General features: G+C 45.7%; 1 protein-coding gene across 9 annotated transcripts in view; it reads left to right on the top strand.

Annotated features, from left to right (window-relative positions):
- The first annotated feature begins 4,771 nt into the window (after positions 1-4,771).
- Positions 4,772-18,068, top strand: part of LOC147262133 (supervillin-like) — a 37,544-nt gene continuing 24,247 nt past the window's right edge. For 3 of the 9 annotated variants that reach the window (XM_086204548.1, XM_086204546.1, XM_086204547.1), the window contains exons 1-11: positions 4,772-5,101; positions 7,144-7,198; positions 8,564-8,655; positions 8,739-8,796; positions 8,898-9,046; positions 9,308-10,106; positions 15,541-15,702; positions 15,879-15,916; positions 16,370-16,434; positions 16,555-16,691; positions 16,851-16,931. In XM_086204548.1, the coding sequence (XP_086060674.1) occupies positions 5,041-5,101; positions 7,144-7,198; positions 8,564-8,655; positions 8,739-8,796; positions 8,898-9,046; positions 9,308-10,106; positions 15,541-15,702; positions 15,879-15,916; positions 16,370-16,434; positions 16,555-16,691; positions 16,851-16,931 (1,697 nt within the window). In that variant the 5' untranslated portion in view covers positions 4,772-5,040. Of the gene's footprint in view, positions 5,102-7,143; positions 7,199-8,563; positions 8,656-8,738; positions 8,797-8,897; positions 9,047-9,307; positions 10,107-13,938; positions 15,238-15,540; positions 15,703-15,878; positions 15,917-16,369; positions 16,435-16,554; positions 16,692-16,850; positions 16,932-18,068 lie in introns of all 9 variants that reach the window. The other 6 variants (XM_086204551.1, XM_086204549.1, XM_086204550.1 and 3 more) reach the window with 4 other exon arrangements.

The raw sequence follows: 18,068 nt of genomic DNA, 5'->3' as shown, positions 1-18,068 counted from the left end.
CCTCCCTCTTCCCTGCTCTGCTTTAGAGTTGCAGAACTTCTAGAAGCGTCCCTCCTCAGCGTCGCGCCCTGTCCTCATCGATATCCTTATAAGAGCAGGCAGCTTTCAGGCAGCGTCAGGCAGAGTTGATGCAAGGCAGCGGAGAAGAATCCAGATCTGGCTGTAAACAGGGAATACTAGAGTAAATGTTTAAGAAAGGAGGCAGGATGAAGGCTCCAGCTCTGCTGCCTCAGGCTATCACTTGACCTTTGTGTGCCAGACTCTTGATTGGTCTTCTGCGCGTGTGTGCATGTGTTTACGTTCATGTATGCGTGTTTGTTACAGCATACATTGGTGCCTTTTTCCAAATAAAGTCAGCGTCTGCTGCTGCTGCTTTAAATCTCCAAAGTCCTAATCAACATTTTCATTGAAGAAATGTGCTATTTTAAGCTGCAGGTATCTGGTAACAGTTGCCTGAGAAGAGTCTCCTGGGATATACAGGAAGATGTTGGAGTGTGTTGATACAACGGCACCAAACATTGATATTAACACTCAAAAAGCGGCTGGTATGAATCATTTTCTAGGTCGTGATTTTGACGAGCTGTTTTTTGTACTTAAGAGGGTGTTAAAGCAGCACTGTTCCAGACTTTAATATCATTTTAAGTAAATACACAATTCCTGATATTTGCCTCTCTAGTGGTATTTTTCCCTCTCCAGATACCCAAGTGTCCCGACGCATCTTGCAGTTCAGCATCATGACACTATTCTTATTTTGGACATAATATTGTGATTCCCACCCATCCCAACTATCCATCTAACATTCATGCCAAAAATCCCATTTTGATTATTATTTTTTCAATGATATTAACAGTAGTACAAAAACAAAAACTGCATTAGCTTAGCCTCCAGCCTTACTGCTGTCGGTTAGTGAGAAATGCATTCTGGGATAGGCTGCTCTGCGAAAGATCCACCAGTTGCAGTTGATGGTGCTGGTATAGGAAGTTCAGAATAAGAACAGGCTTGTTGCACCTGCTGGGATCTTCAAATGCATCCGTCGAAGGAAGCAGCGCCGGAATCAAGACAAGATCAGGAGATCAGGAAAGCTGACGATGCACAACTTGTTTGGTCAAATCGTATCGGCCTCTCTGTCCGGCTGGAACCTGAATCCTTTTCATCTTAAGGTTTGATTAACTTTGACGTTAAGCCACACATTGAACTGTTGAGACATTTTACCTTGTGATGTTTACGTGGTGTTGTGGGTGTTCAGTTTTATCCAGCTGTTTGCTGCTCGGTACATGACGTGTTGTAGTTTGACCCAGTGCCATCTGACCCCATGATGAGGCCACAAACGTCCGATCCGTGCAAATGTGTGTAGGTAATTGTGTAACTAAACATATTTACTATTTTGTGACAAAAGATCTGACATAAAAGCTGTCTCATTTTAGAAGGAGCACTCAAATTACTCCAAAGTGCTTTTAAGAACTTCAAAGCTGCAAAATGATTGAAAAAATTAATTCAAATTCAGCTGACAATGGAGGTGTGCAACGCTGGGTGAGAGTTGATGTGACGAGTGCTCACCAACCTCAGCATGGATTCAGTTTTACTTGAGCAGGTTTAAAAAGTGGCACGTCGTCCTGCTTGTTCATTTGTATGCAACCAGAGAGACACGGTGGCAGCAGATTCATGTCATGACGGCTGCTGGCATGGAGGCTGGTCGAAGAGATAAACAGAGAGAAAAGGTGAACTGAGGAGACAGAGAGGTGAACAGACATGAGACAAAGAGAACATCAGAACACAAGACAGGGGGATGAGAAAAGAGAGGAATGAGAGGGTTTGTAGGGGCAGAGGATAGAGTGACATGGACAGAACGGAAGACAATTCTGGGGAATGAAACAGAGAAGGAGTGGGAAAGAAAACAAGGCAGAGCAGGCGAGGAGACAGTCCCGGGGTAAACACGGCGGCCCAGCTGACAGGGTGACCTCTCCCCAAGGCAGCCACTCACAACACATGTTGCCTTATTAGGGGCGTCTAGGCGGACGAGGGAGGTGGGGGGAGTTTGTGTGCGAAAGGGTGAGAAAAAGCACCAGACAGGGGAGGTGAGTGTGTGAGTGAGCACCGCTGAAGGCCAGTTTACACCAAAGACTCGGGATGAGGAGGGATTGAAACTTGCATGGCTTCTGAGTCTGGAACCTGCTGCCTGCTGCAGCTGTTCCTGCAGCTGTGCGTGAGGAGCCTAACAGGGTTCAACAAGAGGGAAGGAGCTTCTGTTTTCTCCTCCAGTCCCCAGGGGTTCTGAAGTTCTCTCACCTGCCCAGCGGGATAAAGATCTGGCAGTGATGATTCCATCATATTCAACAGCTCCTTCAACCCTCTGATACGCCACCTGAGCACATTTCCTTAATTACACAATAAGTCACCTCGCCCTTTACACCAGTGAAGTGGTTTCTGTGCTGCCGTACAACATCGATTCTGTTTGGCTGTTGTCAGCTGACATGGAAGCTTCTCCTGGCACAAACAAGGTTTTAGTCAGAAGGTCAGAGTGCAGCTGCTAGTTGTGTACCCAATATTTACATGCAAACAGGGTAGCGACGTGGGTTTTTATTGGTGGTGAGTTTTGTAAGTCGGTTGGTCGTCTGAAAATAAGTTTTATTGTAGCTCCTGTTGTGAAGATTTAGCCTTGTTAATCCTGGAAGTGGACGGCTCCAGTAACTGGAGATCATGGAAACAACGTCAGCCACATCCTCGGGCTGAGACTGCAGGGCAGCAGACAACTTTGGACGAAGAGTTTTTTTGGCAGCTGACTGTTCAGCAGTAAAACTCTTAGTCCGAAGTGCGAGTCATTGCCAAGCAGTAGTAAAGTTGGATGGCTTGTTTTGGCCAAGAAATGCTGAACAGAGGGACACAGCTCAGCATGTCCTGCTGGGACACACAACAAGTCAGATTTTTGAATAAGATACTGCTGAACCCTAAAAAGAACTTCTGAAATGACAAAAAACATGTGTCAGACAGATGTATTTTTTCTACTTATTTCTAGACTCTTGTCCTGTCTGACAGCCTGGGGGGGTATGAGCTCTACTGGAACCAGCCACTAGGGGGAGCGAGATCTGCTGGCCTCATCTTCTCATTTTAGCAGAGCTGACATCCACCTTTATACATAGTCCATACCAATAGATCCCTCAGTTTTAGGGGAAGATAAACAGTGTTTAGGAGAGGGTTTTTTAAATGTCAGACTGAGTGAACAAAAGCCAGTATTTAGTCTTTGTCTTGGTTTATTGGGAGTCAGATTAGATTTGTCGTAAACCTCATTGGTTGTAAAATTGGGGATTTTGAGGAAAAGATTTCTGTCTGTAACAGACCACAGCCTCAGGAACTAAAAAAGTAAACGATCCACCGCTTCACCAACTTCTGTGTGCGCACATGGTTTTTCTGGCAACTTTTTTTTGGTTCTGTAGACGATCAAACCAATTTGTTGTATTACATTCGTGTATAAAGCATATATTGTTATGATTCTAGGGAACAAATACATGCACACACAAGTGATGGCAGTTTTGGTCAGCATGTTTTATTATGACATTTCAAACTGAAAAGCCTAACCAGGAATAGGCGAGAAACTCTCTGACATCAGGAAGACATGACGTCAACCTCTCCTGTGCGTCGTCCCTGTCAAATGAATACTTGAAATAGAAATCTCAGCCGTGTAAAATGAGTACGAAAATACTAGACTTTGTACTGCGACAGATGCTGCATGTCATACATGTACACTCAAGTTGTGTATGAGTGATACTTTGGACGAAAGGCAAAAGTGAATAGCAGAAATACAAATATCAGAGGGTTGGCTTTCTCTGAAGGTCAACTCAGTTCCATACGTTATGTTTTTTTCTGGTAATTCACCATCATTTGTGTGTGTTTAAATCTTTATTTTTACCAGAATGTCAGGGCATTAACTTGCTGTGGCTCAGACTTTAGCCTCTGATATGGTGATCGATCATGTGACAGGACAACCCCGCCCCCCCTTACATCTGTCCGTAAAAGGTGAACACGAGTAAATGCAATGGAGACAGATTCTGTGGTGAATGACGACGTGCTTCAAACTCATCATCGTCACGGCTTCTTGTCGTCAGGGATGTCACCACAACTCTTCCACGAGCACATCGCTGCAGTCTGAGTTGTTCACATCTCTTCAGTTCTGTCAGCTTGTTTTGTTTCCGTTCATTTCCCTCACACTCCTTCATGGTACATCTTCTGTCTCCTTCTTCCACGGCGGTAGACAAGAGAATTCACGCATCAGCAACTGTTCGTCAACAACAGCCAACACCTACCATTCACACAGCAGTGGTGGACGGAAACACGCATACATTTGTGTTTTTCTTTTGCCGAATTGCTGATAATTCACTCAAAGTTTGAGGTGCACTTGGATGAAAACCTCTGAGATGTGACAGGCAGTGTTTTGGGAGTTATTAGGGATCGTTTTCGGCATGATTCAAAAACCTTTCTAGTGTTGATTAACGGCAAATCTCTCATCCACTTATCTAACAATAATCAGGCTTCTTATTTTTATAGGTACGATGGCAACTATGCATCTTGTTCTTGATGTGTGCATGCATTGAGGCGGGGGCACCACCTGACTCCCTGGACCCTACACCACCCCCTGTAGCCCTGCTGGCACCCTCGTCCAATCCTGTTCCAGAGTTTTTATCATCAAGGCTAATTTTTGCCTGTAATCTGATTAGGGCTCTGAGCTGCTTTAGCGCCCTGCTGCGCTGTCTTTCTCAGCTCCGTTGCGTGCACACTCTGACTTGCACGCAGACACACACACACACACATATTGGATGACAGCTAGTCTGTGTGGGCTGCAGCTCACTGTTTAGCCGGAGGAAATCACTCTGCTGTGGCTGTGTGTGTGTGTGTGCGTCCGAGTGTGTTTGCAGTTGTGCCACCATACGTCCATCCCTGCCTGTCTGCTTGCTTCACCGCGGCCTCTCCTGCTGTCCACCACCACTGTCACCACTGCAGTGACTTCAGGGAGTTTAACAGTGGGGGACCCTTCTGTTCTACCTAAACATGTTTCGAAACCCATGGATCTCTAGTTACCATGTCAACCATGTGCAGCTCAGTGGCCAAGGTAAGGCCTGTGGAAGGGGAGGATGGTTCTGGGATGGCTGTAAACTTGCAAGGCAGCTCCATAGTGAGCCGAAGGAAACGTCTGTGGAGGTTTCTGCTTGATTCCTCTTTTATCTTTTTACTTCTTTGGTTGGAAAAATTCAAGGAAAACATTGCAACTGATGATGTGTTTCTGTTGGTGCGAACGAACGACTGAATCCATGAATGCCGATTTAGGTGTGACAGAGCATTTTTACAACTCTAGTTTGATAGTTTGTGCCATTTTGCAGAGTTTCCTCCTCCTTCCTCCCCTCTCACGTTCATCTTGCCAATGTGTTGTTCATCAAATGCCCTTCATAAACATCACCAGATTTGTCATCAGCTGCTGAGTTGAATGAGGGCTGTTCATGTTCCACCAGCCAACCTTCTACACAGATTGTGTGTATGTGAGGGCCCAGTCTACTCGGGGAGTCTTATTTTGCACCTCTGAATATTTATAGAAAATCCGTCTCCTCACCGTGTTCTCTTTGGGATCATCAGCAGCAGCCTAAGCTCCTCTCTGGCACCACCAGCCTTCAGCCTTGTGCTTCTTGGTTTGTTGACAACCTGCAGGCGTTTCCAAGGAAAGGCCGTCTGGCGTCTGTGCAAGGGGCTTTCCAAACGGATGAACAGATAGATAACTTCCACGAGGCTCCCACACATCTTGAAGCCGCGGAATATTTTGGATATGAGATGTTCTGATGCTTTTGGAGTTATGGCACTGTTGATTATAGAAAAACTCTTTCTATTTTTTTGGATTAGTTCTTAATATCTTGAGAATAGTGTGTGATGGAGAATAGCATTCATGCAGCAACTGTGAAATGAAAACCTCCAAACCAGACCCATGACTTTTGTCCTGTCTTTGGATCATAACACGTCACACGAGTCCTTCAATTTCACAGGGCCGTAAGACACAGACGTCCTTGAACTCAATTTCTAAGGGAATGTTAACCATCACCTCATCTCTGCAAATCCCGACTGTCTGGATGAAAGCTGTGTCCTCACAGCCTTCAGAGGCCAAAATAAGTCTGTGGTGTTCTGATGGCGTCTGGAGCAGTAACACGAGCCGTCTCGTGTGCTGGGAGACCACGTCACAATTGGCTGCTGCTGCTGTGACATCAGAACAACCTGGTCTCCTCTGATCAGGGAGTTGATGACAACTTTTTGTATGAAAAGTGACTCATTTACTAAAGCTGGAAATTCCCCGAGCCACACTGCTGGGGCAACGTCTCCCTGTGAGCAGCTGCTGCATTTTCAATTTTGACAGTTCATTTATTTTCTTATGAGGTTTTTGTCATGAAAGTGTTGTAAGTCAGGAAACAGATTGTAAGACTGCTGATTAATGAACTCAGTGTATAAAACACAGCACAGTCGCCTCATTCAACCATACACACACTGATGGAGGAGGCCGCCATGCTGGTTGCCATCCTACTCATCAGGAGCAGTCAGGGGTTGAGTAGCTTTCTTAAGGACTCTTCTGTAAAGTTGCCCCAGTAAGTGGGGATGAAATCATCAACCCTGACCACGAGACAACCGCTCTGCCGCCTCAGCCCTGCTGCCCCCAGTATTCCTCGGTATTATTCGACCATTTTCAGCCTGTCACTTCCTTTCAGCTGTGATACCAACCATGAATATGAGCTCAGTCCTGGTGTCTTAGTGTGTGCCCATGTTTGCGTGTATTAGTCACATCTGTCCGCTCATGTAGCTGGTCGCTAACATCACGCCTGCTGCTGGCTTCTTCAGTGTACTTGCTGCGAAACATACAAGCCCTCCTGAAGCGGTTCTGCCAGTAAAACCGGAGATTCATATTGGGCTTAGGAGCTAAATAATGACTCGTGTCCTTCATTTAAGGATTAAAAAGTGGATGTGCCGTACCTCCAGATTAGTTACAAAAACCCCAGAAATGTGCTGTTTGTGTCCTTTTGACAAGGGTTATGTGACGTAAACTGGGCCACTGAATATAAAAGTAAAAGGTGAAAGTGCATTGTGCGTTTTTGTTCTTGACCGAGATTCGTTTCTTCTCAGGATCTGAAGTTCCCGCCAAACTTTGCAGCTCAGCCTCATTGCCAGACACCTTAAGGTGAGGGACGCATGGTTCTTTGTTTACTTTTCTATTATTTATTGATGACCATGATCACACAGACATGTTCCTCATGGGGGAGCTTTGCCTCAGGTCACGTAGTATTACTTATGTATACATACACCACTTTCTAAGAGCATTTACTTCTTATTTTGCTTTGTTATCAAGATAGGGATATGCCAGGATGTGGGTTTAGAGTGCTTTAGCTTATCTTGCACAGTTAGCATTAAAAGCTGGAGATGCCTGGAACAGCTTATCCTAAGACACTTTTTATTCACATAGCAACATAGCATTAGAGCCATAATTCCTGCCTCAGGAGCACATTGCACAAAGCCCTCCTTTACATACGTTAGTGTTTTCTCCGCTAGGTAAGCCCCAGCATGACAAGCTAAAACCGTCTGTCCCTCTGAAAATGTATGATAAAAGATATTCCTTTAAATAAGCCATGATATAATAAAACACAACGTAGTAATCCATCTTTAAATACGTCACTTGCTGCCCCATAAATATCTCTTCAGTGTTTTGCCGTGTTTATAGTCACTGTGCATTAATAGATTCTATATTGTCACTCTACCGCAGCAGGCAACACCACCACAGAGTGATGATGGCACTATTTCAAATTAAAAGTGCACGAGAAGATTTGATAAATAAAGACGATAACCTGGGACTGTAAGAAGAGCAATGTTAGCAACGAGAAGAAGTATAAACATGAACAAAGGCAGTATTCAGTGAGAGGTGCTGTGCAGTGTACCGATGTGAATAAAAAGGCTTGTTCCTGGTATTTTATGAGTTTGTAAAAAATGATGAGATTCAAGATTTAAAGCTCCCTCCTGCAGTCCACCAGAAAACCTCACACTTACGGCTGAGACTCCTCTTAAAATACGAATGCACATAATTAAATTATTAAGATGTAAATATTGATTCTAACCATGAGGCACCGTTCAAACAGTGAATTAAAGTGTTTATCGACCATTGCAATTGCTGAGATTGTATAGGTGTGTGTGTGTGTGTGAGAAACCTGCCAGGTAAAGACATCACATACTTGATTGTGTGTTTCCTCTTGGAGGAGACTCAAGACATGATGACCTAATTCCTAAGTTGGATCCCAACGGACGTTTCACCTTCACCGCTTTAAAACGAGTCCTTTTTTAGCCCTCGTTCAGGTGAAGGGTCTGGGATCAGGTCAAGAGTAGGGATCATCGGTCCTGCTTGAACCTGTCATTTTTACCAAGTTAAATATTTGTACTGCTTGAGAATGATTGATTTATGATGTTTGTTTGCAGTGATTTCCGACTGTATTCTCATTCAGTGCTTACATTCTGAGTGGAACCACAGTTTTGTCATGTTCCATTTCCTCTCCTTTAGTTCACAGAGTGACTTCTCCTTGGCTGAGAAGACCACTTTGGTCAAGAGTGTTTCAGATACCGATGCCAAACTTCTGGTCGTCCTTCCCAAGGGTGGGCACTGGTTCTTTCCAGCACTCAGAATTAATTAAGTAACCTGGTGCTACTTTTATGACTTAAACTCTTCCAACCTTCAGTTTCAGAGTTGAGGAAATACTTCGAGGGTGCTTCAGCGTCAGATTTAAGAATGAACAGGTATCATGGCTGCACCTGTTACCGTTGTTTGTAGTAGTTTGTTTTTCATTTAGTCACATCTTTTTACAAATGTTTGTTACGATGCTTTTTGTCTCCAACAGGAAGGACAGGATCGCCCGGCGCCTGGAGGGGATTGAGAGTGATGCTCCTCCTGCCTTGTTGCCCGGTGGTTTGGTAGCCAACAGAATGCTGGAGGAAGATCCGCCACGGTACACCCGTGCCTCCGACCCCTGTGAGCCTTGCGTGATGGGTAAGTGGGTTACAAGGTTGGATGCCACCTTTAGCGGACGATCAAAAACATTTCCTTTCAACTGATGTGCTGCATGACTGTCCTTGAGAGCAGAATTTTGGTCATTTTGATTGGAATCCATCTGACAGTGCTTGAAAGTTCTATTTCAGTACGCTGAGATTTTCCAAGTGGAAATAGTGAAACTAATTTCCACGATGAACGCAAGTCTATGGAAGTCATTAGGCATGTGACCTAAGCCATTGTTTCCTTTACTTACCACAGTGAAGCGCTACAGTCGCGAGGAGCTGGAAACCCCCCAGAAGCAGGTGTCCTCTCCACAAAGGTCACCGCAGGTCAAAGGCGGTGTTGGCAGTGGCCGCCCTGAGCCAATGTTGGTCTATGTTGATCCGGTAGCCGTATCCACCTCCTCTACACCCACATCCGGCTCAACAGATCCCACAAACCTCACGTCCAAGGCTGAACGCATAGCCCGCTACAAGGCCGAGCGCCGCCGCCAGCTGTCAGAGCGCTATGGCATCCTCCTGGACCAGGAAGTTGACATTGACTACACCCCCCGCTATCGGTCCAGACATGAGCATGACACCTCAGACCGACCAACAGCTGCCAGGAGAGCCAAAACAGAAACAGAGGAGACAGGACGGGAGCCCAGGGTGCCATTCCGGTCTGGAGTGGGCAGGGTTTACATGAGGACTCACCCGGACCCTGCATCTGGAACTACATCAAGCCCTGCCCTCACAAACCAAGCTCCTCCCCCCATGCAAGAAAGACCAAGCAGGTTCTCAGAGCGGGAAAGAGTGATGAATATCGAGAACTACCGGCGTGGTGGAGCTCAAGAGCGCTCAGTCCCTCCTAGATCCAGAACCCAGGAAGTTCATCCATCTCAGCCCCTGCAGCAACACCAGGAGCCAAGCTCCACCTCCACCAGGGACTACAGCATCGCCGCGGTGCCCAGCTCACCTCGCACCGCCCGCCGGGCCTCCCTGCCCTCCACCCGCTACGGCATCTCACCCGGCGATTTATTCATTGAGCAGCAGGCGCAGAGCATCCTCAACAGGCAGGGGTGAGTTTATAAAATAGTTTGTAACAAACGAAGTGAGCCAGGTGACAGCAGGTTGTCTTTTTTAGAGCGGGAGAGAGTTTTACACTTCTTTTCATAATGATAGCAATGCACTCAGGTGTGTGGAAATATCTGAACAGACGGAAATTCAATCAAGTGAAGGCTTTTCTGAAAGGCGGTGCCCACTGACTGCTTCGTTACTGAGCTGCTGACTCCACCACCGCGGTGCTGGGGTCTCTGCTCAGTGAGCCGGACTCCGTCACGCTTACGCTGCTCCAGCTTCACATGGAACGGCGCTCTGAGGATCTCATCAAGGAAAGGTTACTGGGTTCGTTTTTGGAAGGGATAAGATATCCACGCTCATCATGAGTGGTACCATACCATCGTTTTGGTTCAATCGCTGTTTTACTGAATCTTGAACAGAATGTCAGGAAAAGATTGAGAGTACTTGTCAACTTAAATAACTAGTGGGTTTAACTTTGGGACAAGTGATGCAGCGCAGGAGCACATTAGATTTAAGACGCTGAAGATGTCCTGGTCTGGTTGAATCCAGCTGTGGTGCACGGCCCCTCTTAAGTGTGGTTTCTTCAAGCAGATTTGGAAAAAGTGGAGACCAAATGAACTGGGCCAAGACCTTGTTGAAGAGGCGTTCTCAGTTTGGTTACAGTCAAACTTTGGTACTGTTTGTTTTTGGTTTGGACACAAACATTAGCACCTCCTGTCTGTAGGAGAGAAAAGGAGACGATGTTTGCTGTGTCGGACAACTCCAGCGCTCAAGTGAAAGCGTAAATATTCCAGGTCAAACAGTCGTCCACTCCCAGGTTAAGAGTTTCAGTCAAATTTTAACTTGATCAAGGAAAAGTTTATTTAAAAAAAAAAGGAGAAACATACACAACACGTGACTTTCCTGTATTTACTGTCTGTCTCCCTCCTAAGATACGTCTGATAAATGTAGTGAGCAGTTGTGGCACATTTTGTCATACAAAAAAACTTCGATGGACTCATCAGCTGACTCATCAGAAGCCATTGAACAGTTCTTCACCTGAGAATAATGTATTCATGGCTTGTCAGTACCTTCTTCTTTCACACGGTTTGACGCTGTCACCACATCGTTCTGTAGCCTCGCCGCCCTGTCAAAGAGTGACTGGTCTCTCAACACAGACTCAGAGAGCGAAACAGCCTTCAGCTGGCCTTTGAGGTACCGTCCCTCAGTGTGAAGACCTGACATCACCCCACCTCACCTCAGTAGTACTTCCTCCCCTTTAAACTGATGGTGTGGTATCACACTTAATTAACTGTTGCTTAATAGACCTCAGTGGATTGGCATTTGGCAACTGACACTGTAATTCCTAACACAGTCTTTAAACTTCACCTTTATTCCTCCAAAAATGTACCGAACACACGTCCTGGTGCAGCAGTATGACATCATATCTCTCACGTGGCGTAATCTTAGTAAATAGCAAAAGAAAGTAATAATCCAGACAGCAGGCCAAGGCTCGGACTGAAAACAATCAGAAGATGAACTGATCAGACGTACAATGCCTGCTCTCAAGACAAGCTTCTCCTCCAGTGTTGGTTAACTCTGGTGCTGTTGTGTGTGCTGTAACCGTCATTCGTCTATCTGTGTGTGTGCGTGTGTGTGTGTGTGTGTGTGCATGTGTATGCGTGTGTGGTTGGGGGCTGCCTGAGCAGTTGAGCGGTGTTAGTGAACCAGAGCTGCTGCAGTGACAACCCCTGACCCAGTTGCTCTGAGACCCTCTGACTCAGCACTTACCAGCCCAGGCCGCTCACAGCCTCCCTCCTCAGATTCTGGCCTCTGTTGACCTGTTAAATTACACTTAACTGACTTAGTCAGTGTTGTTTGGTGAGACATGCAAGTTCAATTTTATCCGGGTAATCTTGGTGGTGAGTTCATAATAGCTCGACTGTAGTCTTAGGTGTTTGTGGGAACTCTACACTTTTTGCCTGTCTGTACATAGCTGGGTATTCTGGGCAGGTTTTAGCAGAAATGTCCTTTTACACAAATTGGTTCTCACATACTTTCTAGTCTTAAATTTAGTCCTACAGGCAGGAAGAAAAGCCTGGTCGCCATTTGTCACTCCTTGCTCCTGATACTGTGTCGGCTACCTGCAGACTGTACCAGCTATGTCTGATTGTCAGTCCCAGGAGGTACACAAGCAGAAAGAATGAGTTACAAGTAGCCATCAGGCTTTGCCTCTTGTCTGTAAGACAGATAAATTAAGGGCTAAAAAGCCCAGTATAATGTGTAAGAACCATTATGGGCTTAAGAACATTTCATGAATGAGCTCCACCAGCACAAACTAACTCTGAGCTATTATGCTAGCTAGTATTTGCACTAATGCCGCATGAGCGGCGTTCAAATCCTTCATGCCATGTCAGATAAGGCAGAGGCCCATCAATTATGTCTGGCTTAGTGGGCTACAATGAGATTAGTGCAATCTTTGGCCATTGGGGCCAGGAGGTTATAGATGAAAATAGTTTGGCATACTTTTTGGCACGAAAACGTCAGAGAAAGAGGGAGTTGTTGGAACAGAGACTCAAATTTAAACCCTGAGCACGCCGCTACTTGACCTGTGTCCATTCTGGTGTAGGATTTAGGAACTCATGTTGGTCCCGTGATTGTCCCACGAAGTCAACTTCTCTCTCAGTGTGTGCTTAGGACACACTGAGTTGACACTGGAATCAAATTTAAGTTGGAATTCAATCATTTTTTTGTTAATTAATCACCACATATTCGCTGTGGTAGATGGAGTTCTGCACTACCAGGTATGAAAGCCAGCATGTAGTTACACCACTGTCATTCAGCTGTTTAATGGTTTGTTAAAAATCCCTTCCACCCCTGCATTAAGGCTTACAAAACAGGGTTTTAACCGGAAAAAGCTGTTGGGGGTGTCTAACCTCACTGGAACGAGAACTGCCAGTCCATTCTAAAGGCCGTTGTCTTCACACTAAACAGCTGACATCAAGATGCAGGAGCTTGACTCGAGACTTGAGGAGATGTTGTATTTATTCATCAGCAAAGAAGCCTCAACTGCACACATAGACTTTGAGCAGAAGCAGCTTTATTTCAGATGGCAGCAGAAAGGCAGCTGTGCTTCAGAAATGGAGCTTGTTGAGACAAATTGGTTTGGAAAACAGCAACCACCACAATACTGGGAAATGTTAACTCATCATGTTGCTACCTGTTGCTCCTCAATGCTGCCATACACGCTGCAGTGCCACATTAACAGCTGTATAATTGCTGCAGATAGCGTCATACTCACCAGCGCGCGCGCGCACACACACACACACACACACACACACACACGTTGTTTCTCTTGGCTGATCACTCGCTACACTCGCTGATGATACACCCACAGCCGATGCACTTCGTTTATCCCTGAAAATTTGTAGTAAATTTAATAACCACTTCTAAATCCACAAAAATGCTACTTTCTCCCTCATTAAAAATTCTATTATCATCTTTATTATGATTGTTATGATGCAAATATTTTCATTTCTCAAGTTTAACTGTGAGACACAAGATGTTTTCCTCAGAATTCCTAGTTTTTGTCAACTGGAGGTTTCACATTTCGTTGATGCCACAAATCATGAGAAGGCTCAAATTAATTTTGCTCTTCAAGGACTCAGAGGGAACCTTTATTTGTGAATGGGTCATTCCAGAATTTTCCATTCTTGTGTCTCATGGGGCAAAAAAAAAAAGGACAAGCTTGTTTTTAACCCTTTAAACTACCTCGTGTTGGTTTAGATGTGTGGAGAATGTCTTAGTTCTGTAATGGAATCTCAGTATCCCTTATCCATTCCTTTCCCCAAGAATCCGAGTAAGAGAACGACTTTCGAGGGATGAACCTGCTCAGAGGCCCCCTGAGTGGAGTCAAGACAGGCACCAGGGTAACAGACACCGTACTCAGGAGAACATCACACATTACACGCCCCAAGTTTCAGAATCCACCCAGCAGAGAACTGTTCCCCAGCCTCAGCCCAGTCCGGGACATCAACCGGCCCATGCTCAAACAGCTCACTCAGACTATCAGCGCTCTCATCCTGCAGTGGACCACCAGCTCTACTTGGCCATGGCTGCTCCAGTACCCACAGAAAAACAACCTGGACCTCCAGAGGTACCACCACGAAGGAGAGTGAGTGCTGACCAAATCTACGCTGCCCACAGGGAGGCAAGGTTGGAGGCTCGTCAAACCTTGAAAGAAGAGGCCCATACAGAGGGTCTGCTGAAGAGCAGGAAAGCTGTGTTGCCCTCAGAAATCCGTCGAAGGGAAAAGAGTGGGGATGATCCTCAGAGTGGTCAGAATGAGGACATGGACTGGCATAACTTCAGCCCAGAGCGGAGGAGAATGAGTCGGGGGGAGGAAGACTGGATGAGGGACGAACCGAGAGAGAGAGTGAGGGAGAGAAATGTTGACAGGATCAGGGAAAGGGTGAAAGAGCATCATGACAATCAAGAGGAGAGAGCATTTCGGCCTATGCAGCCGTCCCATTCTTCTGTACGCCAGCAACCTAGGCGTCACCAAACCACAGAACTGGCGTACTACCCAGAGCCCATAAGGCAGCAACAACAGGAACCCAGACATAGACAAGGTGCCCAGGTTCAACCGCAAGATCCTCCAAGGCAGCAGCACGACCAATTGCCCCAAGAGCCACAAAGACCACAGCAGTCTCAAAGACAAGCAGAGAAAGAACCCCAAAGACCAGAACCTCACAGTCAGCTCCAAGACTCGCAGAGAAAAAAACACGAGCCTCGACAAAATGAAGAGCCGCAGCGTCAAAGGCAGCAGCAGCAGGAATTACCAGAGCAGCAGAGATTTGATTCAGCAGTCTGCCTCCAGAAGGACTCCTCTTTGCCTCAGCCCAAACACAGAAGCATGGAAACGAGCGGAGCGCCCAAACCCAAGATACGAACCCGCTCCATGTCGGATATCGGTATAAGCCAACATTCTTCCATGTATCGGATAGAGAGGGGAGCTCACAGCAGAGAGGCATCCAGGGCTGTCCCACCGTCTGCAATGGCTAACGGGGAAGTGGGCACCCTGGACACCCGGGTGTCCGTAGCACAGCTGAGACACTCTTACCTGGAGAATGCCAACCGGAAGCCTGAGTTGTAGGTCCACTAGCATGGGCTCTGTGTTGCATTGCTAATGAGTGTGAAACTCCGCACTAGTATGCTGTTGCAAACAAATAATGATCAAACAATATCAAGTAGTTGTTGCAGGAAGACCCGTCTGTGGCATGAGCAGTGGTGTTTTGCTGTTGTGTTTTGTCTGCTGCTGCATGTTGACATCAGTGAATGGCTCTTCACAGTCATGTTGTTATGCAGTGAGGCTGTAGGGTGGGTTACTGTACTAAAACCCTGTAAAGAACAGTCTGTTAACGGTTCCTCTGCTCTCCCTTCCTGCTCCAAAAGTGAGACCAGTCATTCAGCAACAGAAGTCGATCCAGCGAACGGCAGCGACCGGGACAGGGGTCCTCGGAGGCCCCGGCGCTACATCACACCAGGAGACAGTCGTATGTCGGAGAGGTTTAGGACCCAGCCCATCACCTCTGCAGAGCGTTTGGAGTCTGATAGGTACAGCGGAGTGGTTTCTCTGGAAATCTGAAAGCCTCATTAATGAAGACCTTATACTGCATTTGATGGCAGTGCATGATGGGTAGAACATTTAGATCATGGTCGTAAATTTTGGTACCTTTAACTAGAAAATGTAATTTTCTTGCTGATGCTTGATGTGCTTCTGTTTTCCTCAGATCTCGTCTCAGTCCATCACAGTTACAGGATGCTGAAGGTTAGTTTGCTCTGATACGTCCAGGACTTGAGGTCCACCAAGGCAAAGTCAGCCAAAACCAAATTTCAAAAAATGCAATTTTGGACTTTTTTTTTTTTTTTTTTGTAAATAGATGCACCTCTTAATTGAAGAGGTTTGTTCTTGGTCCAAACATCCCTCCAGCAAGTTTGGTGGCATTCAGCCTCATAACTTTTCTCCATAACTTTAGTTTTGCCCACTTGGTTAGAGGTAACCAGGGGCCTAAGGGAGAGCTCTGCCTAGGTGATAAGACGTCATCAGACGCAGCTCCAGATCAACTCTGAATTCATATCAATTCGTTTTCAGTACCATCCTTCTTTGCCTTCTCTGCTTCACTGTAGAACAAAAGTTTATAAAGAGGAAACCTAATACAACTACAACTACAGTTGGTATCAGCTGATGTTCCGTAACAAAGTTTTCTCTCCAACCTCTCAGTGGACGAAGAAAAATTGGACGAGCGAGCCAAGATGAGTGTGGCAGCCAAGAGGTCTCTCTTCAGGGTATATTTCTTAATCAGCATTGAAATATTTTATTGTGACTACTGTATCTGAGGATGAGGTGCACCGCAAAATGTTCAAAATGATAAAATTTGTCACTGAATTTATTTCACATTGCTCCAGGAGTTGGAGAGGACATCAGAGGGAGGCGTTCCCAAGCCACGATCTCGAAATGCTGCTGTGGAAAGACGTCTGAGAAGAGTTCAGGACCGGTCGCATACACAACCTGTCACCAGTAAGGAGGTGGTCAATGCATCGAGGTAGAGGTTTTATTCTGTGTTTCTCTTCACTCCGCTCCTCTATCTCCCTTTTTCATGTCTGAGAAGTGTCACCCTGCTTATCGCTCTTCTTCCTGTGACTTATTATTCATTGCATCCTGCATCACCTGTATATCTTCCCTCCTTTTCTCCACGATTAAGTGACTCTGCCACATCATCACATCCGACTGTAACTCGCATCCCGAGCCCCACTGCAGTCAACACCAGTGTGACTAGCATCAGGTACCTGCATGAGTCTGCATCGTGGGTCTTCTACTCGTGGTAGTATTGTACACTTAGACTCTCCTAACATCTGTTGGATAGATATATCCCTGTGTTGTTGGCATTTAGAGGTTATGTCTGTTCAAACAATGGAAGTTTTGGTCATCTTTATAATCTCTGTCAACGTTAAAGAGCTGAAAGAGGCTCAGTTGAGAAAGAAGAGGACCTTTCATCAAAGCGACACCAGACTACAGGCTGACATTGCAGCCATTGCTGTCCCCCAGTCGTGTTTTATGCTGAGACCGAAAAGCTTTTCCTGACTTTTTCAACGTGCGTCTTTTTCAGTTATTACCTCTTCAGGGGGGGTCGTGTTTGCTTTGCTGTTTGTTTGACTTTTGGCAGGATTATGTAGAAACTGTGTGACCTTTTTTTTTTTAACCAAACAAAAACCCATGAAGTTTTGGGGCAAATTTATTCCATGTAGCAAAAAAAATAGCATTTTTTTTCTCCGGTGGGTTTGTTTGAGGGGGCTGTAGTAGAGGTATACTGTATGCTCGCTGAGTGCCCTCTAGTTTTATTGGTAGTCTTCAATGTATTTTATTTTCTATTCTTTATCCTTAAAATTTTTTACAGCCGTGGTTTTCTCTCTACTTGCTTCTTGTTTAGTTTTGTTTTTGAGCTTAAGCTTTCTCCCTGATGAATTCCATAGAATCCAGCCTTGACATTTAATCGGACCTGCTTCATGGAACTCTTCCAGCCTGGGTTTTTTACTCTGTCTCCCTCTCCTGGTTGTAGCTCTGATGTGTTCATCCAGCTTGCCATTATTTGTTATTTCAGCTTCATATTTGTTGCTTCTAGTTTGCTGCACCTTACTGGAAGCTGATGATTACAAAATTCACACACTCCTTCATGCAGAGTGTCTCACATTCACATGAACATGAGGGAAGAAATAGGTTAGGTGTCTTATGGAAAGGTCAGAGGTTGAGCCAGTTAAAGCTCTCCACATGTCTGGTTTCACATATCCTGCTGCTTGTTTACCAACCAGGTTTAACTTGGCACACTGCTGAGAGGTTGCCGTTGGCCCAGCAAACACCTGAGTGCTGAGTGTGATTCTGTATGTTGATGTACGTACGTCCCTGTTGCTGCACCTGTAATCTG

Source organism: Aulostomus chinensis, chromosome 5 (genome assembly GCF_037954235.1).
Source record: "Aulostomus chinensis isolate RoL2024-O1b breed Wild chromosome 5, RoL_Achi_v1.0, whole genome shotgun sequence".
NCBI classification, from domain to species: domain Eukaryota; kingdom Metazoa; phylum Chordata; class Actinopteri; order Syngnathiformes; family Aulostomidae; genus Aulostomus; species Aulostomus chinensis.
Note: the sequence above shows the minus strand (reverse complement) of the source record. Positions and strands in the feature narration are given on the sequence as shown.